Raw genomic sequence first — 25,349 nt, forward strand, 5'->3', positions numbered from 1 at the left:
GGGGATGATTCTTCTCAGGCACCCAAGACAGTCTGAAAATTAATCAAACTCTGCAAACATGAAGAATTCAAGAAAGTTTCCAATGTTACTAAGAAAATGTTCATACACACAAATGGCAAGTTTTACTCAAACTACATCCAGAGACAGGCTTCTTGACTTTTTACCCAATCTAGCACATGCTTACTACCTAGGTCGGAGCTTACTATCACATAGACTTCAGAATAATAAGCCCTATCTATACTTGATAGCATTTTAAGGATCAGACCATTATAGTCTGACCCTGTACCCATTGGATCAGTAGCAAACATTTGCATAGATCAGGCTAATAGTAAGCAGACTTTTTGATACATATCATTTTTTCCATGAGCAGGAACTGCTTATGTATTCATATTTTAACATATCTAATTTTGTGCTTCAAAAGATCCTTTTTATATAAATAATTTTACAAGTCCATTGATTGCATCATTATCCTTAAACAGACACACAATGGCAGTCACTAGATTACTACACATAGAATGTTACAATGAGTAAAATTGAGGATTCCTCCTCCAAATGAGTATAATGTGAATGAGTTCAGACTCACCTGGCTTCACTCTGCTTTGTCCTACATCACTTGAAGAGCTTTATATATACTAAGGTGCCACACCTTTTGACTTTGGGAATATAGCTCTCCACTTAGTGTGATGACATTTACTATAAAGTTTAAAAATTATAATAATCATACTGCTTTGAACTCACATTGTCTTTCATCCAAGGATCTTAAAGCACTTCCCGTCATTATTTTATTAAGCCTCAGAACAACCCAGTGAAGTAAATAAGTATTATATCCCTTTTACACAGCTGATGCACACCGAGTGACTTGCACAAAATGTTTCAGTGAATCAGGAGGAGAGGTCACAAATGAATCAGAGTGCTGCTATTCTCCTGCTCTACATCCCTAGACCACACCACTGAGGAGATCTCTGGGCCACTGATGTTACTTTTTCACAAATCTTGGAATACTGGGGAAATTCCAGAAGATTGGGAGAGAGCTAATGTTGTGTCAAAATTCAAAAAAGGGCAAATGGGATGACCCAGCTACTTATATACCAGTTAGCCTGACATTAATCCAAAGAAAAATAATGGAAAAGATGACACAGGATCCAATCAACTAGGAAGTAAAGGATAGAAATATAATTAATACCAACAACATGGTTTTATGGAAAATAGCTCGTCAGACAAACTTGATTTCATTCTGTGAGGAGATTATGCAGTTATCTTTATCAATCAAACTTGTAAATATAATAAACGTAGACTTTTGGAAGACTTTTGACATAGTACTGCATGACATTGTAATTAAAAAGCTAGCACTATTCAACCTCAATAAAGTATATGTTATAGTGATTAAAAATTGGCTAACTAAGCGATCTAAACTAGTCGTCGTCAATGGGAAATCATCATCAAATTGAGGAATGTCTATGGAGTTTGTCCACAGAGATCAGTTCTGGGCCCAGCACTATTCAATATCTCTATCAGTGATCTGGAAATAAATATAAAATCACTCTTAATAATATTTGAAATTTATTAGTGTATGTCAGGTTCCAGACTAAGGTAAGGCACAGTTCAGTGGTAGCAACAAAGGAATCAGGAGCCTTTCTTGCAATGCTGCTGTTGCTTGTAAACCTGCCTTCCCTTGTAACAGATGTGGGGAGAACAGTCTGCCATCCTGGAGATGGGGACACCCTCAAAAGCAGTGAACAGGTGGAGTTGCAAGCAACTGGGCCTCTTTAAAGAGAGTACAAAGTAAGGGGAACCCCAGGGTGTGTTAGAGAGTGGGATCTTCCTTTCAAGGAACTGCCACTGGTGACTGTTTTAAACCTGGGAGCATCTAACTTTGGTAAGCAGTCGAAGGAGAGTAGACTGGTCAGGCCACCAGCAGAGCATAAACATTTTATCATCTCATGTGATAGAAATAATGTCATACTGTCTAGCTCTGGAGATGGAACAGTCACTGGAGAGGTTTTTGAGGTCAAGTGTCAGCCACGACCCAACACAAATTCTAAGTGAGAATCTGAGTCTCTACCGGCCTGGTTGAGCTCCCCCCACTGCACACTCAGAATCATAGATTTTAAGGCCACTGGGCACACAGTATCTTTGTTTTCACATATGCTGAGTGTTCTGTTTGTAATGAAAGGAAAAAATAATACATAATTCAGTGTTATGAATTCATGTGGAAAAAAATCAATATTGTAAGCAATAAAAATAGGCCAGAGAATGTTTTGCTTCACTTACTAGTTTCTATATTTAAAAAAAGTCAAGAAAATATTTAAATTTTGGTGCCACGTTGTTTAGACTGTGTTCATGAGTTTTATTATTTATGCAGTTATATGGTCAAAGAGGAAACACCCATTTACAACTCATCAGTTTACTAAGTAACATGCCCTGAATTATATTACATAGCGTGTGTTGCAGTTGTAGCAAGTAATAGTTTATCATTGGCAAACCTGTAATTACCAAATGACCTTACATTGTGTTTTCAATAATAGAACTGCAATTTATGACAATGCAAGCTGACAATACTGTGGAAGGTTATATTATTCATTTATGGTACATCTAAGAGCTTTGCTATGCTTAGATGAAAGGTACAAAACATTATTATAAAGGTTACATTTAAAAGCTTGTCAATCTTTTGGAAACCGCATAAAGGAAATAGTCTCAAACCTTTTCTAGGGCAGAACACTATATAATTAACTTATGTAATTAATAAGGAAGGAAGACTGGGAGTAAGTTTATTTTGCTTGGGTGTTTTTCAAGAACCTGATTTTCATGCACCCGTAGTTCTAGAAAAAGCACATGTTTATTGCAAGCAATAGGGCTCATGAAATAAGTTAGTTAAAATATTCATCAAAAACACCTGAGAAGTCGCAATTAGCAATAATTTAGGGTATAAAGTCTCAGAATTAGTGTCATGCAACCATACCTCCACCTAGAGGATAGTGTGTGTGCTCTTTCAAAGCAACAGCTTTGCTGGCTGCGTCCCCTTCACTAACCTAGCCTTGGACATCTGTAAATGTAGACATGTCTGCAATAAAATCCACCCAATCAAAGTGGCGTGCTTCTTTGAAGGTCTGTTCTGGCCTGCTCTGTTTGGTTTATATTTTGTTGCTTTAATCTTTTGTTATCAGCTCCAGAGCTGTGACAGGTTTATGGAAGCGAATCTGCAGGTAACTCCAAAGACTGCTGCATAAATTGGAGTTCATTTATAACTGTATCCTGGGATAGGCTCCTAGGTAAAAGGACATTTCAATAGCCCACCTACAACCAACAAAAGAGTCCCTTAAAGAGTAAGGTAGGACCTGAGATGGCAGGAGAATGCAGCTCTTGAGAAAAATTTGGATGTTCAACTATTCCTTCAGGCCTGGCATATGAAATCCTCATTTCTTTCATCTCATTTTTTCTGCTGGGGAAGTGAAGATGCAAAAAGCAGTTAGGTGGGGGCATGCATGTAAAGAAGATGAAACAGCCACATATGGCTGAGCTATGCCAGCCTCCTCTTTTTTAGTTAGCTTGCCTTTTAAGAAGGGGCCTTCTGGATAACATTTGAACTGGGACAGGTGGAGAAACCTTCAGACATGGAAAAGATCTGAAACATCCTAAAATTAAGCTCCTAGAGCTAGAGGTTTCTTTAACCTACAGGGCTCATAGCCCTGAAAGGGCAGCACCACCTTACCTAGCAGCAAGTGCAGCAGACCCTGAAAAGATGAGCCTGCCAGACTTGTCTGCTGAAAGAGCAGAATGGATATATGAGTTCAGACTGAGGTTCATCTTAAAAAAAATTCTCACACCTATGTCGTCACTTTTTTTGGACACTATTTGAATATAATAGCAGTGATACAGACCTGTAGTTCCTTCCATCGGGTTGAGGGCACTGACTACCCTTCCTTGGAGGAGCCAGGGCTTAGTGCAGCTTACATTGCTCTGAAGGCTGTTTTTCTCCAGCAACTTCATAGATCATACCTCCATACTTACATGTGTAGATGAAAATGGAAAGTGTCAGGAATTACTTTTTCTCCTCCATCCCTCAACTCCCAACTTCATTTCTACCTGTAGGGAAACGTCTAAGAAGGAACTTTTCCAAAGGAGATACACAAGGAAATTTCCTTGTGTATTTCCAATACCTTTTGAGAGGTTATTTTAGTTCCTTGCTAATTTTGTATTCTCTCAAATTACTTTTTGATAATAGGTTTTAAAAGATTTAAACAATTTTGTATTTGTCCCATTCATTTGGGTTTTTTAAATTTATAAAGCATCCTCTAAGTTTATTTTCATTTGAGCTTTTTATGCTCTAGTATTTCTACTGCTCTTTCTTCGCCGTTGTTTGAAACGGGCCTTAATTCCATGTTTACTCAGTCTTTTTATTTATTTTTTTAAGTCACATCCATTTTATAAAAAGGGCTAGCCTACACTGGGTTTTGTTTACCATTTTTAGTCTGTATTTTAAGATGGAACATACAGGAAGCTCAGTCCTATAGGTGTACACCTGAAATAAGTAACTGTATATCAGATTCAAATTAATGTGCACATAGTAATGAGACTATGAAAGAGATATTCCAAAAGTGACACCAAATGAATACTTCTTAAATTACCATAAATGCCAGGAGTTCAGCCATGGCACTAGTTTTACTTTTCCCAAGGTCTGTACAGGAGGTGTCGTGTTTGGGGTGATGGCTAATAGTTACATGTTTTCCCAGGTTACTCAAAGCAAGCAGAACTCAGAATACAGATGTTTGATTATTATTGTGGCATGTAAAACTACTAGTGAGCCATTACTTTCAGCAAAATTGGATGCAAGAAAGGGACTATAATTAATGCAACTATACTTTGAGATCACACCACAAAACACTGTGCATTGACAGATGAGATTTTAATGCATGAAAAAGAGATGGTTACTAATCTTCTGCAACTGTTGTTCTTTGAGATGTGTTGCTCATTGTCCATTCCAAGTAGGTGTGTGCACACTGCATGCAATCGCCAGGTTTTTCCCCTAATGGTAACCGCAGGATCGGCTCTGGCACCCTCTAGAGTTCCATCTTCATGGCACCCTATATAGCGCTCTGCTGACCCCCCCGCCTCTACAGTTGCTTCTTGCCAGTAGACTTCGCCAGAGGGTTAGGCAGGAGGGTCTTGGAAGGGACACGAGCAACACATCTCAAAGAACAACAGTTACAGAAGGTTTTTAACTGTCTTTTCTTCTTCGAGTGCTTGCTCATGTTGATTCCAACATGAATTCCAACATGATTAGGTGACTCCCAAAGCAACTCCGTAGAAGGAGGGGGTCGGAGTTCAACGGACTACAGACTGGAGCACTGCCCTACCAACTGCCGTGTCATCTCTGGCTTGATGAGTAATGGCATAATGCACCACGAAGGTGTGGATAGACGACCATGTTGTGGCCCTACAGCTGTCCTGGATTGGGACCTGATCTAGGAAAGCTGATAAGGACACCTGGGCCCTTGTGGAATGAGCTGTCAACACGGGGGACGGCGTCTTTGCCAGGTCATAACAGACCTCGATACATGACGTGATTCATGATGAGATTCTTTGAGATGAGACCGGAAGGCCCTTCATGCTGTCTGCTATTGCTATAGAGTTGAGGTATTTTTCTAAATGGTTTAGTGCTTTCTATATGGAAAGCCAAACGCCCTCTTAACATCCAGCGAATGAAGCTTCTGCTCTTGGCTGTTGGCATATGGTTTTGGGTAGAAAACCAGAAGAAATAGGTTCTGGTTCAAATGGAACTGTGACAATACCTTAGGAATGAAAGCTGGGTGCAGGCACAGGCAAATCTTGTCTTTGAAAAAGACCGTATAAGAAGGCTTGGATGTGATGACCTTAAGATCTGAAGTGCTTCTAGCTGAAGTGGTGGCCACTAGGAAGGCTATCTTCCATGATAGGTATAGGAGCGAGCGCGCTGCTAACGGCTCAAACCGTGGCTTCATCAATGTTGATAGCTCCAGGTTAAGGTCCCATTGGGGAACCAGTTGATGTGTCTGAGGAAATAACCTGTCAAGGCCCTTGAGGAAGTGATTTACTGTATGATTTGCAAAGATCAAGCGGCCTGCTACCCAAGGATGAAAGGCCAAGATTGCCACCAATTTGACCTTAATTGATGATACTGAAAGTCCCTGATGTTTAAGATGTAACAGGTATGGGTATGACTGTTTGGGAGAAGTGCCTTTCTGCATGGACCAGACAGAGAATCTCTTCCATTTGGCTAGGTGGGTAGCCCTGGAGGAGGGTTTCCTACTATCCAGGAGAATCTCCCTAACCTGCTCTGAACATTCCATTACCTGAGGGTTTAACCAGGGAACTTCCACACTGTGAGGTGGAAGACTAGGGCGGTGCAGTGCCCCTCGTTGCCGGGGCATCATCGCTGCTTCCCCTTAGTACCGCACGCTTCCTCGGCACCAGGGTCTTTGCCTCTGGTGTTCTTTCATAGGTCTGCAGAGGTGGCACTGCACTTTTGATGAGCTCCCTGGCAGCCTCAAGTCTCTGGAGTGGAGGGAAGTTGTAAGTCCTCCTCCTCAAACTGCCTGCTGAGGGTGGGGAGGAGCATAGAGTTCACAGGCACTGGACTTGACACACCCCTCTCCAGGTCCGGAGTCGATGGCACCGTGGCAGCAGGAATGGTGCCTGAGTGACCTGGCACAGGTCGCACTCCACTTGCTCTCTTACACCTCAATGGTTTGGGCATTGGCAAGCAACCCCTATCTGTTTTCCTTTGCTTCTTCCTTGGAACAGGGGAATGAGAGCGGTGCCATGCTCTTGAGGTGTCCTTTGGTGCTGGAGGCCGATGGCATAGCGGAGGGTTCTTGAACGAGTCCTTCCTTGGCACCAAATCTCAAATGGATGCCAGTGTGCTCCGAATTGAGGTCAACGTGCTGGGCACCAGTTCTGACAGGGTCGGAGATGGTCGGAAGGCTGCCTCCATGAAGATAAACTTTAACCTCTGGCTCCTGTCCTTTTTAGACCTGGGATGAAAGTCTCTGCAAATCTTGCAGTGGTCCCTTTGGTGAATCTCTCCATGGCACTTGAGGCAGGTAGTGTGAGAGTCACTCCTGGACATGGACTTCTTGCAAGCCCTACACGGTTTAAACCAGGGGACTGAGACATGGCTCATCCCCTAGAGAAGGGTTGGAAGAATGGTCCCTTAAAGGGATCTATCTATTACAACTACTCTGATCTAATTCTGAAAAAGAAAAACACTATTTACAGGTAACAGCGTGGATAACGACTGAGAAAGGGACACTTGCGAAGCAAGAGACAACAGATTCCAGCCAACTGTCACAGGCGGTAAGAAGGAACTGAAGAAGCGGGAGGAGGGGGGTGTCAAGAGAGCCCTGTATAGGGTGCCATGAAGGCACGACTCCAGCGGGCTCCAGAGCCGCCCTTCAGCTACCAGTAGAGGAAAAACCTTCCATCAACTGTGCACATGGTGCATACACACCTGCTTGGAATCAACATGAGCGAGCACTCAAAGAAGAACCTGTTCTGGCACTTAATTTCTCAGCCGAACAGACATGAATATTTAGTATGTACGTTGGTCTGAAGTGGATTTATTGTTCTTTCAACAAAATAATGCTAATCTAAAATTTTAACTAGTATCTGCTCTGTTAAAAAGTCAAGACACCTAAAATGCATGACTTGCCGAGCTGTGTAAAAAGCATTATTCGGGCTGAACTACTTTTAGAAAAAATATATAACCATCAGCATCTGAATTCAAATAACTTTATTTGAATGTACATGAATTGAAACAAATATAATTGAGTTTTACAGACTTAAGTTTTACTGCCGGGCTAGCCCATTGGTAATTGTTCTTAACTATTGAGCAGTGAGACTCTGATTAGATTTCCAGTCTTCACCTTGCCTGGACCAAAAGAAGTTGGACATGCTACAAAGGCTTATTCCCCAAGCAGACTTGTATTGCTCAGCAATTAAGAACTAGTGTTTATGAACACTGAAGAAGAAACCCATCCACTCCTCAGCTAGATAAGCTGAACTCCATGCTGGCCTCAGAGCTTCAAAGAGGAGACCTCTTTTTGAAAAAATGTATTATTGAAGAAAGCAAGAGTGCAATAAAACATACTGCACTGCACCAAATTTAAAAATAAACAAAACCATTGTCCCTCGATACTCTTGTCCTGCCTAATCTCTTGTACAAGCATCTGCTCTAAAATTCACAACCACAGAATTTATATTATATAACCCTGCAAGCAAGGTGTTTTCAGTATGCTTGTTGCTGTGTGCTATTACCAGCTGGTTCAGCTGCAGCATGCAGTGTACATACTTGGTAAACAGGAATTTTTTTTTTGACAGTCTACTTGAACATTTACAGAAGCTAAAACTGTTTTACAACTTATAGTGCAATGTAGTGAAGTTAGTCAATGCTACATGACAAAGTTCACTATGGCACTATAAGATATGCAATGATTTAAGATGCACTATTCCTGTAATAGTTATTTTTTAATTCCTGCCACTTTACGTTTCCTTTATTGAAACTATGATAAATGGTTTAAAATCTGAGATGTAAATTATGGAAATGTTTTTAACTATTGAATTTATCAGTTCCCAGACAATACCCAGTTCAAAGGGGCTCAGATTTTCAACCTACAAATGACTTCCAAAGGCAAACAAATATTTGAAATTTCTTCCAATGTGATTCAGTTATTTATAAAACTGTACAGAAAAATGAGTTATGTGCAAATGTACTGAAAACAATAGACTTTATAAAAACATTCATAGAAATGTACCAAGCTTAAACAAAAAATGATATACAAAGATTTATAGCTGAGCTTTTAGTCATCATCAGAATCTGAATCATATTTCTTTCCTCTGATGATTTTCTTATCCAGCTTTGTGACACTGGTTCCAGATTTCTTCTGGCTCTGAAAAGGTGGGTCCATCAAGTTTCCACTATAAAAAAAGAAAATAAAGATTTGCTGTTTAACTTTTTAGCTTTAAACATATTAATAGACCTGTTAATATGCTGCGTCTCCAGCACAGTCCTGGAGAAGCAGCTAACTGGACAAATCTGTTTAAAGAAAGGGAGGGTTGGGATTAATAGTGGAGCATATTCTTTCCATATCCTTAATCTCCCCTCACTGACCCCAGAAAAACTGCCCTAGGAATCTGCAGAGTTTGTGGCTCATTTTGCAGCAGGAGGGCTAATGGACTCAGATGGGAGAAACTCTTTAAGGAGAACCTAATACAGGTTTCCTCCCACCTCATCCCCTCCTCTAAGTTTTACCATGTGAGGAGTGAGCCAGCCCACCAATATTTACTAGATTCAAGACAATGTGGCATCCTCAGAATAGGTTTTACCATATAAATTACAATCCAGCATCTCTACTTGTTTCTCATTTGTTGGATCCTGCTAGTATATTCTCTTTGGCTCCCCTCTGTGCTTGCTTGCAACAGATGTGGAAGAAAGAGAAAAGGAAAGAGGAAGCAGACATTAATGAAATACCCAAATGAAAACAAAGTTCTATAAAAGCACTTAAAATACTGTGCTTAGATTAGAAGTGTCTTAACTATAGCTCAGCTCCCATGACACTACAATAGATTCTCTTCCTACTTTTAAAAAGAAGCATCGCTTCTAGAATGAGAAAATATTCTACAATTTGGAGATTTAACATTCAAATAAATGTTGATTAATTTAATGGAAAACTTTCCCTATTTTTAATAATTTAGCTTTTAAAAAGTCAAGAATATTAAAAACAAAAAAAACTCTATTAATGTGATATCAAAGTTGACTTTTTAACCCCATAAATTAGTAAATTCAAATTGCAGATCCCACAACCACTATAACTCTATTCCTGGTGTTTACCATTAGTGTCTTTTCATTAATGGTACCAAGACACCAGACTATGCGACACAGTTATTTGCAAATGCAACATAAAATAAATCATTCACGCTTTTTTCAGTAAGACTTTTTGAAGTCAAATTATATTTAACCTACATTTTGCTATCACCTTGGACAGGCACATGCCCCATACTCAGCTAGACAGTGAAAGGCTCAAATCCATTCACTGAGGTGTGAAGATTGACTAATTCAGTTTTAACAGTCTATTTGGGAAGGAAGGCTGGCCATCAGCTGGGACTCATTAAGAAGCAGCTGTAAAAAGAGTGGGTTGGAACTGGTTGTCCTAAAGCCCAAATACCAGAGCTTTGTTTGTTTTCACAAATCCTGAGAAAAGGAAGTTTTTTCAATACTTTGAGAAGCAGTTTCCTTTTTTCCCCTTGCCAAAGGTTTATTGCTAAATTTACAGCTGGATTATTAGCTCAGTTGTGTCTTGGGATACGAAATATGAACATGATCAGAGTCTTTATGCAAAAACTGAATCTGTAAATATAACCCTCCCACATTAACTATAAAAAAAATATATATTAATTACCTGTAATTAATTATGTCTGAACAGCCTAATCTCCATTCTAAGGTTTCTGTGGTGAAGTCATCTGTACCACCAAGATCAGTAAAGCCAACAATAAAATCTTGTGTTTTTCCATCTTTTATTAGTGCTAGAGTGGGAATTACTTTGATGCTCAATCTCTCACACAGGAATGGAGATTTTTCAGCATTTAACTTCAGGAATTTTGTTTCAATGTGTTTTATGGCTAGTGCTGCCAAATGCTTGTCTAAAATCATGCATCTGTGAAAAAACAAAATAATTCAAATATTTATGAGTTAGGTATTACAAAGATGATAAATGATTTAACTCTCTACCACTTGATTACTAAGGTCATATTTGAAGAATGAACATTACAGACATAACTTCTTACTTTTTGTTTTTACTTTTAGGGAAAAATAAAATATTACAACCAGTTTACTAATATTCAACAGCTTAAAATGACATTATCTGGATTTCAAGGTTACTAAGATGAGTGACTTGACATTGTGGCTGAGGAAACTGGGACACCAGATTCCTTCCTTCAAGCTGCCAGCACTTCATAGGAAATGTTCTGAACATTCATTAGGACATCTTTGCTCCCCCCAAAGTATCTTGGAATTTTGCTATTCAACTTCAATAGGAACCAAGATCAGGCTCAAGTTTTTAAGCAGCAATTTAGTGAGATTTGTACAGTGATTAACCATCATCACCAAATTTTGTCCTCAACTACTAAGTTTTCCAGTGACCCTTTTCTAGGGAAAAACCAACATGTTTGATTCCTAGGATCAAATCTTATTCTTTCAAAATGAGTTTTACCTTATTCCCTTAACCTGGCCCCTTTTCTAGCTAATCAGCTCAATATTAGTGAGCTATCTGTCTCAAAGCTAAGCAACGATGATGTGAAACAAAATGCTCCCCTAGAAATCCTGTCTACAGACTATAGTGAATATTTTCAGATACTAATTTACCAACCTGTTCATCATAATCAGATGGTGTTATAAAATGAGTCACTATGTTAAGAGTTGAGGATGTGTATTTGGTTTTAATAGGGAAATGACTGATGGCAAGCCCCCTGGCTCAGTGAGATTTGACAGATCCATAGATTTTAGTACCTTTAAATTCAGTTCCACGTGCTGCTTTTGGAATAGCTTATCAACTTTTATTTTGAAGAGACTCTTGTGATAAGAATGTGTAAGTTATTTACTGTACCTGAAGGTTGTATCTCTATAGAAATGGCAAACCACATTTTTACTCTTTTTGACTTCTTCGAAAAAGTCTCTCTCACTTGGGATTTCTTTGTATTCTCCATGTCCTTTTGAAAGCCATTCCTAATGATGAGAAAGCAAAAAGTTAGTGTGATGTTTAATTGTATTTCTTCTGAGAGCAACATTACTTTTAGAGAACTCCCTAACATGACATATTATAAAAATATATTTATATTAAATAAAAAGGACTGCCATCTGAAAGCGTAAATAAAAGCTGAGAATCCTTTTTTTTAAAAGAGGAAGTGACAGGAGGGTTTTACTGGAAAACAGTCTAGGGTCAAACTATAGTGGCTAGACAGGAAAAAAAAAAATACTTTCCCCTCTCCACCAGAATGGATGAAAGAACATTGGTCTGGACATGGCTGCTGGGTTAGTGGATCCATATTTTTTTTGTGGAATAGAAGGGGAGGAGAAGTCACTGATGCAGTTATATAGCATAACCTCCTACAAAGAATAGACTAAACCCCCCGTATTCAAGAGGGAATATAAACCCAAAAGCAGAAAGTACTGTCAACTATTTTGGGAGCCTCAAAGTTGCAGTATAGACTGCCAGCTTCAGAATGTCTCTGTATATTGAAAAAGTTCATCAAAGCATGACACCTACAATCAAAAAAAATCATGGAAAGCATAACACAGCACACTTTAAAACTGATTTACTTTCAGTTGTCCCTATATGGAAAATACAGATCAATACTATATTTTTAGAACTTCTGAAACATGTATTAGCATCTCAACATTATAAAGGTCACTGGAGGTGGCTTTATAACAAATACATTAAATATTCAGATAAATCTCTAAAACACCAATTGTATACAAACTGAAAGTCCTTAAACATCTAGGTTCAGTCCAAATACCCCAACATAAGCCAGATTTCCAGAACAACATGCATACAATTATACACACAAAAATGCAGGCCAATTTACAGTTACTGAATGCAGTCACCATTTCACAAGCGAAAAGTTACAATTGTATGTGCAACTGCAGTAATTGCATGATTAGGTGTGTGTGCCTGCAATTTTGAAAGTCTAGCCCTTTATACTAAAAATTACTTTACACTAAATGGAGAAGAATGCAGTAAGCTAGATGTTTACAAGCAGTACTTGCTTTTTCAAAGCTAAAAACTCAGTTGTCTATTTTTCAAAGTTAAAACAAGGCAGTTTTATATATACCAGTCCAAAAAAAAAAAAAAAAAAAGCATATTACATTATGAAGGAGTGAACTGAATTAGAGAGAGGTCATTAATATTCTGAATGTTTTTTTATTCTTATGGTGCCTAGTATAGCCTAAGTATTTTGATTTTCTAATGAAGAGAATACAAAGAAGAAATAGTAAGAAACAAAAATCAATAAACTAAACTGTTCTTCAAGGAAAATCAATGAGAGAGAGACACACACACATTACATTATGAAAATGTATGTTCACGTCTATCTAGAGTCAAAAGTATTAAGATTCCATATCACTCAGCATTCCAACCAAACAATGACAGATATTCATCTGCACCCACATCTCAAAACCTGATATTGACCTCTACTGTACCCTTCACAATTGGAATGTCCTCTTCCCACCTCATCTCAGAACCCAGTTTCTTTCTTATCCACATAGTTTTTGAGGCTTGATCATATTAGGTAGGGAAACACAAATGTCTTCCCCATTTGCAGTTTAAGTTCCACACCAGTTGCTAAGAAAACCCAAACTATTTTGAAAAGACTTTTGAGAAACGCCAAGATCAATAGCCTGGTGAGATGGCTGCAACTGCCCCTACAAAAAGAGATGAGCAGATAAGTCTTCTTCACATATAATCCAGGAAGACTTTGGGGTGTGAGAAGCCTCTTTGCAAAAGCAAGGTATGTGACCAGCCTCCTAAAGAGCTGGGAGAGGCCATGCACCATTCCTTTTGTAAAATACCTCAAAACACAAAGCATTAGGGACTTTCATACTACCACCAGAATACTTTGGATGCTTAGAAGTTTGGGGGAGAGGGATCCCTAAGGCCTGTTGGCATGTGTGTTTTCAGTCAATATTTGAGGTCTCAATCACCTGAACATTAACATAAATAGATCCCAGTATCATCTTATTTGCTTATCCTTACCTTAATCCAGTATTTTTTTTTTAAATATACATGTATAATTTAGATGTAACCAAACTGTTCTAAATCAAGGTCAAAAATTGTTAGACATGTATTCTATGATTCTATGCCAAATTTCAGACCACACAGCAAGTGTACAATTATTCAACACCCACCCTCCCTTGAGATTTTCTACCAAATACAAACAGAATCAACTATAGCAGACTTTGCTATAGTGCATAAAGCATCTGATTCCATTCTTTGAAGTTCAGAATCTAAAATGCTTCCAGAAAATTACTTGTTTCTGCTGCTGGGATTTCTTTAGTGCTTCAAGCCTCCTTTCTTTAAGGCGTTCTAATTCATCTTCATCCATCTGGTCCAATTTCTGAATCTCAGCATCCAGCTGTTCTTCCACTATCTGAGTAGTGTGAAGCATTTGATTTTCCAGAACTTTTGAAAACATTTCAACAGAACTATCAGCTGCCATTCTTCTGGATATACAATACACTCCTTAGAACTGCAAAATATAACACATGAAATTAGAGATGAATACCGTAAAACAATACCTATTTTAAGCCTTTAGTTAATATCCTGATCAGGCCAGTGTCTTATCTATAGAGTGGTCTGTAGCAAAACTGGGGGTGGGGGAAAAAAGCGAGACAGCTCCTATGCTATCAGGAACTAGTATGCACACACAGTTGTTTTTTTTCAGTGGGATTTACAACTCTGTAGACAAGCTTACACTACACACGAGAACAAAGATTCCAGTCATTTCCTATTATCTGACTCCCTAGGCCAGCTGCTCGTGTTCAGCCACTTGGAGAGGCCCAGATTCAGAAAGGGCACTTCAGACTCAGTTTTAGGCAACACGGTGTCCACAACATCAATGCTTGGCTGCCGTCTAACTCTGTAGGTGCCGAAGCTCACTACGTGAGTAAGTTTTCAGGGTAGAAGTTCCCTAGGTGCCTATTTTTCTGCCTATAGCCATACGCACTACTGCCTCCTTTGTAGGTGTACTGACACCTATTTCATACCTAAACCCTGACTTGATACAGAAACCAGGGAAAGATAGGCTCTTCTCTGCCTAACACATCTGTATGGCCTCATCTGGCAAGCGTGCTCAGAGGCTGCCTAATTCCACACAAAACATCCTGGGGTAGAGTTAGAGAAAGATCTTCCTGATAATCTTTAGCCCAATGGTTAGAATACTCACCTAGGATGTGAGAGACCCCCCACTCTGGCCTGTGAGAGGAAGAGATCTAAACAGAGATCTGCCACCTGTCAGGTGAGTGAAAAACTGACTGCTTTGGGCAGAAGCATAGGCTCAGTCTTTCTCTGTGGAAATCCTCCTTGAGCAGAATTTCAGACACAGGTTATTCCAGGAATAGGGAGGAAGAAGAGCTGCAGGAACACACTAAATTTCCCATAACGCTCCACATTCACTTTACTTTTCGTTATGTGGTGTTGCGGGGTGGTTTTGTAACAGGCCTTACAGCAGGGCCAGAACGAGACCATCCAGCTCAGGACCTGAACAGCCCACAGGCCAGTAGCCTGCTTTGTGTGCTACAAAATAAACTGGCAGCTGTAACAGCCCCTTACAGCTTAATTCCTACAGCGCAGATAGCAAGTGGAAGTGAAACTGGTTTTCAAAACATCCTGGGGAGACAGCAGGTTCGAAAACGGGCCTTCAGCTTCACACTCGCTTTCCCACCAAGGGCGGGGGGGGGGGCAGGCCTGGCTTCATCCCCTCGGGCTGTTCTCCCCCCATGCACAGGCAGGTGCTGCAAGGCGTGACGGTGTCACCAGGACAGGGTGATGCGGTCCCGCCCCCAGCGCCGGGCAGGGCCGCAGCTGAGCAGTGAGTGCCCCGCCCCCTACCCCCGCCGGGCGCCTGCCACAGCCGTACCGGGGGCGGGAAGGGCAGCACGACCTACTGCGCATGCGCGACTCGCACCGGCTAAAGCCGCTAGGCTCAGTCAGCGCCCGCCCCGCGGGCTGGTGGCAATTCCCAATCCCCGGCGCAGCCCGGCCACTGGGACTGGGAGCCGTCCCCGCCCTGCCGGGCACCTAACAATCCCCAGGCGGCGAGGCACGGCAGCGCCCCTCCCCCACCTTGTCCGTGCGCAGCGGCCGAGTCTCTCGCTGGCCCCGTGGCCCTGCCTCTTCAGCTCGTCGTCGTGCCGCGCGCCGGCTAGTCCGGAAATCTCGTTGGCCTCGCGAGCACCGGCGTCGTTCCGCGCGGACGCCGCACCTGCGTGTGTTCTGATTGTGTTGGGTCTGGCTCATGACGTGACCGGGAGGGGAGGGGAGGGGGGAGAGGAGAAGAGAGGTTTTCACTACCAGCGATTCTCATTGGCTGTTAGGCGTGCTAACGTAACAGATGCGCGCCGGATGTTGCTAAAGGACTGTGCGCATGCGTCAGACAGAAACGTTCGGAGGGGTTCGCTCGCTCTCCCCCACCCCGATGAAGCTGGTCAGCCAGTCCGAGGCTGGGAGCGTCAATGCAAACTCTCGGCGGAGACTGCACTTCCCGGCATGCACTGCGCCTGAGCGAGCCAGTCCTCCCCCCCACATTCCCGACGTGCAGGGCGGCCGGCTGCACTGGAAGAAGGAGGAACCGGAAGCGGGGCACGCGCCTGAGTCCTTCAGGCCGGGGCGGGGCGGGGCAGGAGCGCCAGGGTGGGGGTGGGGCACGGAGCGCGCAGGTTCCGCGGCTGGAGCGGGGTTTCTCGTAGCCGCGTGATGTGGCTGCCCCAGGCCTCGTCGTTGCGTGGGAGCGCGGTCTGTGGCCTTGGGCTGCCGCCGCTGTCAGGACTGGAGGAGCCGTGATGTCCCCTCCCTGGCCCTGCAGGCGGATTTATTGGGCCTGTGACGTAATGAGGGCATCCCTTGACGTCAGACATGAGACCACGGTGTCAGTGTTGAACTTTCCTCCTCAGGCGTCAATGTATGACGCCTAGGCAAAAGCCTCTCGTCAGTAAGGGTGGCGCTAGGTGGTTTGTTAAAATCCCAGGGGAAGTGGGTGCAGCATCTCCAGCGATGCCTTCAGGTAAGCGGAGTCCTCACAAAGGCTCGTCGCTTCTAGCGCTCGGATTCAGGACATCAGTGACTGTTTTACAATCAAGATGGGATGTTTTTCTACACCATCTGCCCTAGGAATTATTTTAGGAAAATTCTATCACCCCCGATAGACAAGTCAGACTAGATGGTCACAATGGTCCCTTCTGGCTGGGGAATCTTTGAATCTTAGATGTATTAAATAAATCATAAGGTTTTGGAAAGGTGAAGAGTCAGCTCAAAAAATGAGTCAGTCAGAATGCCAACACAATTTCTTTAAGAAGAAAAAAGGTATTGTTGGGACATTTCACCCGTTTTATCTTGGTAAAAATTCTAAGATAGCACAAGTTACAACTTACACTTCTAAAAAGTGAAGGAGCAAGTTACCTAAAAAGTATATATAGTAATTGCTCTAGTCTGTCATCTAGACTATAAGTATGTAATTGGAAAGAACTTTTTTTTAACCTGAATGGGAAACGTTAAACATATAGCTTTCAGACATTTTACAGCTTTCTATTGTATGAGCCTTCCACTACCACCAAATTACTGCTCTATCATATTTGTCTTCAGACAGACATGGTCCCATTGTAGTAGCTAGGAGAGGCTGATTGGGAATTGCGAACCTTATTACCATAACCTACCCATTTTTTAGTCTCTGTCTGTATTTTTATGACTCCAAATGTTACATTCTGAAACCATGCTTTAATTCTTTTTTCTTTAGCTATAGTGATAAAATCTTTGACACAGGGTAATAATAGTAATGGCTCGAGCAACCAGCAGGGGTAGTGTCTGTAGTACTTATATACTGACACTATATAATAAGATTCCAGAAAGTGTTTGTGTGTCACTCTGAAGCTTATTATGTCTGTACAGTCAGTGCAAAGTGATGGTTGAGAGCTCTTTTTGTTCAGAATATCACCACACTGAGTTTCACAGTTTACCATCCAGTTTTTTAGGTTCTCAGACATTTTGACTTAATGAATTATACCTGTGTGGTGTACACCTACAGTCAGTCATGTATATGTCATGTCAAGAATCCTAGTCTGTTCTGATTGCAGAGGTGATTCAAACAATCACCACCCTTACTTTATAGCTAATTTGCATGCAACACTTTTGTTGGTTTATATAAGGGATAATGTACAATGATGGATTCCATAGCTCAACTGCCACACTGCAGCATGCACCTCTCATTCGCACAAATACCAAATTACTTGCCTAGCACAACTGCCCAGACACAAATCAACATCGCCACCTCCCCAACACAACCACTGTATACAGTAATCATAAATACGCACAGCCTCTCCTACCAGCTCACATCCCTCATTTGCCACCTTCATAAATCAGCGCAGAATCCCGCAACACAACACAGACCCAAGTGAACACAATCACCACACATAATCCCAAATATCACTCTGAAGCCTAGAAGATCTGTTGAGTCAGTGTGAAGTGATGGAAAGAGCTACAAGTATGGTTGAGAACTCTTTTTGTTCAGAATATCACCAGGTTCAATCATTGGGATTTGTGGTCTGTTACCATCCAACTTTTAAGTTCTCAGCCATTTTGCATTTTTTTACATACATGACAAATTAGCAGCGCCAGCACAGGCATGTGCCAGCACAGGCTTTCAGCTACTAGTTACTTTTTAAAATTGGATGCTACTAATAAGAGCTTCACAGTTTGATTTAAAGTCTAGTGCCGTCTAGGATTTGCATTCTTTTACATTTCTGTATAATGAAGAAAAGACTTGATTAATCCTACTAGCGTGTGTTTGTCATCATTAGACTGTGTTACTGGGTACATAAGTATATGCTGCTAAAACCACAGACCTTTCCCCTATACCTTTGCCAAGAATTTTTCTTGGTGACCTTTGTCTTTCCTCCCTTTAAGCCCTCCCTAATTCCTTGAATGAAGCCAACATAGAGTAGAATTTACATATGTTTTCCAAGAACTGAGCAATATCCCAGAAGTTCCTTTTTGAGATACACAGTGCTGTAGTTGTACTGTCTACACTGACCAAACTTCCTGATTTACTATGGTATTTTGAGCAGTTTCAATATCATAGGCTAGCTGGCAGGCAAACCTACCTTTTTTTCTCCACCAGTCTGTGTTGCCATTTCTGTTTATTTCTTTAAAGCTGAGCTGTGGGTCAGCTGCCTTTGTACTGAGCCTTAGCACAGTTCCTTCATTCTGAATCCTCTGACATGCAGGGTAGTCTGGGGCCAAATTACACAATATGGGAATTTGGACTCTTTTATATGCAGTTTAAGTGCAAGGTAATCTTGTACATACAGAGATGCAGCAGATGGGGAAAGAGGAATCGAGGGTGTGGAGGATGAGGTGACAATTCAGCAAATGTGTCCAATAATAAGTACCTCATATCAGATTAATCAGCTAGCAAATGCCTTCTTCTCCTAAGGACAAGTGTCCTCCCTGAAAGCACTTTCATGTGCCAAACCCTCCCATTGACAAGTGCTTTCAACCTAAACTCCGCACATTTCTTGAGCTTCCATAATGTACAATCCAGGATAAAGCTTCTGTATGTGGTTCCTCAATCCCAGGTATCAAAACATCCCCACCATCTTTCCTTTTGGTAATAATGTGTTTTCCTTTATCCTTGAAACATTTTCCCTTTTGTTTTACACTATATGACATTTCTTTATATTCTGCCTTAAAGGGACACTAGCAACTTAAAAATTGTATTTTTTTTTAAATCTAAGATTACTATAAATAAAAGATCGGTGGGGGGAAATTTTTCAGTTTACTCTGTGCATTTATCGGCATCTTGTATATAGCAAGTTTCCATCTTTACCCTGTATGTACAGAATAGTCTGTTAAACTATGATCCTGCAATGAGCTCTGGGGTGGGGGTGGGAGGTGTGACCCTTGCACTGCTGTGGAGCCCCATTGAAATCATTAGAGCCCTGGAAACATTAGAGACATGGAGTAGCTTGCATAACGAGATAGGGACCTTAGTTAAGCAATTTCTGCTGGTGTTTGGGTTGTTCATACAGCAGAAAAGGAGAAATGTTTTTTGTAATTTGAGGAACCCACAAAAATGGACAGGGAAACTTGGGGATAGGTATAGCACCTGAAACCATTTGTTTAATATTTACTTTTTAATTATCTGATCATCTAGTTGACCATAATTTTTTAAAACATGCTTCTCCCAAAAAGCCTTTCAGTGATGATTTAAAAACGCCCAAAATCCTCTCTCTCAAGTGCATGATAAATGTCTGCTCTGTGTGTTCTGTGTCTGATGTAAAGGGTAAGCCTTATGAGTTGAGTCTTCCTCATTATTTATATTGGGCCTGCACACCCTGAAGAAGATTTGGCACTTACTGTTTGCTGTCCAGTAATCTCAAACTGCTTTACAAAAGTTAATTCTCTCAATGCCCCTGTGCAGTAGGATTCTGCCAGTTTTACAGATAGGGAAGAAGAAGTTCAGTAAGAAAATGATTTACCCAAGTCAGATAGCAGTTCAGTGGCACAGCTGTGAATCCCATAGTTGGACTCCCCGTTCTATGCTCTAACCACTGGGACACAGCAGTTAATCAGAGCATCCTTGTTTTCTGGTGTGTACAGTGCCCGCAGGGATGTGGCATGCCTCTTGCCTCCCGCCTGAAGAAGGAGGAGGTGGGAAATTTCCTCCCTTGGGTGCTGGACAGCAGGAGGCAGTAAGCAGGGAGGTGTCAGCCTGGAGCTGGGCAGCAGGAGGAAGTAAGAGAGGGGGTCATCCTGGAGCAGGGCAGCAGGAGGCGATAAAAGGGGGCGGGGGTCAGCCTATACCTGGGCAGTAAATAGGGAACCTGGAGCTGGGCAGCAAGGGGCAGCCCTGGTGCTGGCTTAGCAGTTACAGGGGAGCATGGTTCCATCCTCTTGCCGCTGTTCCCCTCCGGCCAGAGGGGGCGCTGGCAGCAGCAGGGAGCGCCTCGCCCAGCGCCGGGTGGTCCCTCCTGCGCCCTTGCCTGGCGCCCTCTCCGTAGGCTGCCGTCGCGCCGGCTCCGGGTGGAGGGCGCCTGCGCACTGCGGCCTCGCTCTCACCATATGCACCTGGGTGCCTGCGTGTGGATGTGGCCGGCTGGACCCCGCTGAGGCGGACGCGGACTCGGACCGGGCAGCCCCGCTAGCGCCGCCATGGGCAAGAAGCAGAAGAACAAGAGCGAGGACAGGTACCGGGCCGGGGCTCTGCCCCTCCCCCTCCCTCCCCCGGCGGGCTCGTGTCCGGGGGGTGACGCCGCGGGGCGCCCCGTCCCCACCGCCATGGCCAGGCGGCGAGGCTGGGGATACCTCCCGCCCCGCCCCGCCCGCTGCCAGGGGACCCCGGGTCGTGCTGGCGGGGGGCGCGTCGCGGCAGCTCCGGGCCCCTCGGGCACCAGCCCGCTGACGCCGGGGTAGGCGAGCCGGTCACGACGCGGTGTCTCGGCCCCCGCGGCTGGGAGGAGCAGCGAGGGAGGTGACCGGACCGGTCCTGGGTGGCTGACGCTGCCCTACGGGTGCCGTCTCCCCTGCTAGTTGCTTCCCGGAGCCGCTGAGCGTTGTGAGTAACTCGTGTTGGCCTGTCAGCCCGAAGGCGCGTGGGAGTTGTCTTTCTCCCCTGGTTTTATTCTGCGCGGAGCATCTGCCTCCCAAATCCATGAGCCTGTCTGTGAGGGGAACAGAGCGCAAAAGCCAAATTGCAAACGAAAATCTATTTTGAGAGCAACGTTTGCGTCTGGATGACTGACTAGTGAAGCTTTGGGGATGCTGCTGGCACTTGGATAAATATCTTTCAATATATGCTGCCTCAGATCCCACAAACAGTTGTGAGGTTTACCTGAAACATTATCTGCCTTGGACTTTGAAGTGCTGAGGGGGAAGAAATGTCTATAGGTGAAAGGCTCTTTGGGTACATCACAAATTATTGATGGTGTTGAATATAATCCTGTAAAAAAAGCAGAAGTTCGGCTGTAGTATAAAGTTCCAGAGGGGTAGCTGTGTTAGTCTGTATACAGCAAAAACAACGAGAGTCCTGTAGCACTTTAAGGACTAACCAATTCAATTTAATTTCTGCAGGCATAAGCTTTTGTGGGCTGTAACTCACTTCGTCAGATGCAAGAAACAGAAATATTTCTGCCGAAGTGAGTTACAGCTCACGAAAGCTTATGCCTGCAGAAATTAAATTAAATTGGTTAGTCTTTAAAGTGCTACAGGACTCTCGTTTTTGCTGTAGTATAAAGGTGATAATATTGGGAAAGGGAGACTTTTATCACTTCAGAGCATTTAAGTGGTTGGTGAAGAGATGATCATGTTAATTTTTTATTATCTTTTCTCAACCTTAGTCCTGTTTCCAAACATCTGTATTTTACGCTGTCATCTGGAATGAATGGCTGGATGACATGTGCAAGCACAGACTTCAACTGTGTTGAAACTTGCTTCTTGCTTCAATTTTTAACCTTAAAGATGCTTTATATTACATTGTTGGCTCCATACAGAACACTTTAACACTTTCTACATGTGTCAGATGATTCCATGGTTACAAAAATATTAGGTTCCTGAGGATCCTCTGTCTGTCTTCCTGTGTATGCCGTCTTTATGGCAACACTTTTTTGGCTAAGTCATGGACTCCCATGAAAGCTGTTAAATATACCAGAAAGATCACTGTTGTGTGCAGCACACTTTATACCTTTCATCAAGAACATATAGAGTATATTTCTTATACTCTTTAACAAAACCAAAACCTAATTCTACTTTAATTGATCATAGGCCCTGCAAAATTAGTGCTGACAGGAGCTAAACAAGTACTTTCTTCCATAGTACAAACCAAAAGGAAATAAAAATACATGAGTGCACATGTGCCTGTTTCATTTTGCTTTGTCTAATTCTCCACAGGTCCTTCTTGACTTGACCTCAAAACATTGCTGTATCCCAATACCTATTCTGTATCTTATTCTGAGGTTCAGGTGCCTTGGCCATATGATCTGTTTTTGAATTAAATCAGCTGTAAATTGCTAGTCATTTTAAAAAAAAAAAGATTTTTTCCCCCTGGATTTCATCCGTTACTTTTAAGCATTTATTACTGCAAAAAAGTATGCTGTATCCTAAACGTTATGGAAAATGTTAGTGATTTAAGGCTTTCAATCCTTGTCCTCTAAACTAGTATGTAATCTGCCTTCCCCTTCTGGTCTATACCTCTGGGTAAGGAGTCGGCTTTTAATGAAAATCTTTATAGTCTAACTATTGCTCACCCTGGAAGAACGGGAAGCACTGTGTACAGAATGCTGTTCTGTAGTATCTGCTGTCTCCTATCTGACTCACCAGTTGTGCTTAGCAAAAACATCTTGGGGAGGCAGACTGCTTAGGGCATTGGGAGTCAGATGGGGCTTTGAGAGGGAATGGAGGTTGGGTGAGACTGTGTCCTGTGGAGACAGGGGAAGAAGGGGGCTTGGTACTATTGCTGTGACTTCTTAGTGCAGCAGACACCAACATTGTATGGAACCCTTCAAAAGCTGAAGTCTTGGTGTGAAGAGAACTGGATCCTCACCGTGACATGGGCTGGTGTGCTGGGGAGCTGAAGTGATGAGGAAGTCACTGGAGTGCTAAGCCTGGACAAAGGCACTATGCTTTCTTCTGCTCTTCTTCATATCCTTGCTTCTCTTGCCCAGTCATCCTCAACAGGGAAAGAGGCTTGATTGGTCACGGGGGGATTAACAAGGAAGAATAAAAAAACTTTCCACCTCTCATCCCCATCTCCCCAGTTCGACCTGCCCAAGTCCATCAGACTGAGTTTCTCTCCTGACAAATCTCAGTCTTATCCAATTCCCTCCCCCATTCCCATTCTCCACCATGACCCTCTATCAGTTCATGATCCTGCAAAATACAGTAGGTATGTTGGTGAGAAGGGTATGTGCATGTGCATCTCAGGAGAAGAATCCAAAGGAAGGAACAGGATTATGCCAGTGAGGAAGGTAGCCTGGGGGAGGAAGTAAGGTTCTGTGTGGGATGATTGCAGAGGAGGACAGATCTGGGAGGGTGAGGAATGGGAGCATTGGGACTTTGAAAGAAGACTTAGGAAGGATAGTAATATCAAAATTAAGTTCATGTGAATAACAATAATAGAATCATCGACATGTAGGGGTCAAAGGGATCTTGAAGTCTTCAAGACCAGTTCCCTGCATTGAGGCAGTACCAAGTACACCTAGACCATTCCTATCGGGTGTTTTGTCTAACCAGTTTTTAAAAACCTCAAATTACAGGGATTCCACAACCTCCCTTGGAAGGCTATTGCAGTGTTTAACTGTCCTTTATACTTAAAAAGATTTTCTAACTTAAATCTCCTTTGCTGTAGATTAAGCCCAGTACTATTTGTCTTGCCTTCAGAGAACAATTAATCATCACCCTCTTTATAACAGCTTTTAACAAATTTGAAGACTATTATCAGGTCCCCAATCATTCGGCTTTTCTCAAGACTAAATGTGCCCAGTATTTTTAACCTTTCCATCCTTTATCATTTTTGTTGCTCAACACTGATTTTATGTATAAATTTACTTCCACAATATAACCAATGAACATATCAAATTCCTCTGCCTCACACTTACACAGTCTTAACTGTGACCACCAAACTTCTGCATACAAACAGCTGATTATAGGGTTTTTTTTTTTCTGTGAACGTTTCTATCAAAAAATATGTATCCAGTTTGGTTGGATTTAAGATAGATGTAGAAGAACTGTGTATGCATTCTAGTCAATGGAGTTTGTGGAGGAGTTTGAAGAGTGTGTATTCAGATAGTGTGGGTGTTGAGGCATGTGGAAGGCTGTGTTAACTGGTGACTTCCTCAAGTTTTAGTGGTTGTGTTGTACTAGTATTCACTTTAAATAAGAGAACTCCTTTTCTTTAAAAATGTAAATGGAAGCTACCTCAAATTTTTCAGTCTTCTGCACAAGAGTGTGACAGAAATGAGGGATCCTTGATGCAGAATTTAGTTCCAGCTGGCTGTAACTTCTGGAGGGCCCTGTCTGTGGAATAGAGCTCCAGCAAGCAGAGGTGTGAACCTATTCTGCAGGATTTTCTTGCATGGAAAGTTTGTGTGGGGAGAGGGGTTGTTGTGGGAAAACATAGGACTCTAGCCATTTTGCTTTGAATTCATACCCCACACTTGCTGCAGACTTCCAAATAGGCGTATAGCATTATGTTACAAAATGTTTCCTATCTTGGTTCTCATTCTGTCCCTGAGATGTCCTGGGCCTTCCATGTTTTCTATCTTTCTCCTTGTAAGTCTTCCTTTTTCTTATGTTCTTCCCTCCTTGCTAATTCTTTTTACTTCCAAGTATTTAAACTTTGTCTGTATTTTCTCTCATTCTTATTTTGCTGCCCTTTGGCATTGCGATCTGTTGTATAGGCACACTACTCTGATCATTCATGCATATTCCTAATAGGTGCCAAAAGGGTGATTCTGCAGCCAAGAATGAACACTGGATAAAATAAGAGTTACAGTACTATATTTAGTTTAGTATATATTGCTTGGTTTTTTGCAAGTTAAATTGCTAGTGTCATCTACT

The 25,349-nt window shown here is 42.2% G+C and overlaps 2 protein-coding genes across 3 annotated transcripts in view; one reads left to right on the top strand and one right to left on the bottom strand.

Annotated features, from left to right (window-relative positions):
- Positions 1–7,753: 7,753 nt before the first annotated feature.
- On the bottom strand, positions 7,754–16,396 carry TXNDC9 (thioredoxin domain containing 9). 2 transcript variants are annotated; one of them, XM_067563550.1, is made up of 5 exons: positions 15,870–16,396; positions 14,056–14,274; positions 11,637–11,755; positions 10,434–10,688; positions 7,754–8,952 (listed from the first exon to the last, which is right to left on the bottom strand). In XM_067563550.1, exons 2-5 carry the CDS (start codon positions 14,242–14,244, stop codon positions 8,835–8,837), a joined length of 681 nt encoding a protein of 226 aa, XP_067419651.1. In that variant the 5' UTR covers positions 14,245–14,274; positions 15,870–16,396; the 3' UTR covers positions 7,754–8,834. The 2 variants fall into 2 exon arrangements, with proteins under 2 accessions (XP_067419651.1, XP_067419652.1); XM_067563551.1 differs by lacking the exon at positions 15,870–16,396 and adding an exon at positions 14,971–15,057.
- A 4,444-nt stretch (positions 16,397–20,840) lies between these two features.
- EIF5B (eukaryotic translation initiation factor 5B) overlaps positions 20,841–25,349 on the top strand; it is a 66,058-nt gene continuing 61,549 nt past the window's right edge. The window contains exon 1 of the mRNA XM_067563552.1: positions 20,841–20,983. Within this exon, the coding sequence (XP_067419653.1) occupies positions 20,949–20,983 (35 nt within the window). The 5' untranslated portion in view covers positions 20,841–20,948. The remainder of the gene's footprint in view (positions 20,984–25,349) is intronic.

This window comes from Emydura macquarii, unplaced genomic scaffold (genome assembly GCF_026122565.2).
Source record: "Emydura macquarii macquarii isolate MOO-44397 ecotype Brisbane River unplaced genomic scaffold, CSIRO-AGI_Emac_v2 contig_2531, whole genome shotgun sequence".
Classification (NCBI taxonomy): domain Eukaryota; kingdom Metazoa; phylum Chordata; order Testudines; family Chelidae; genus Emydura; species Emydura macquarii.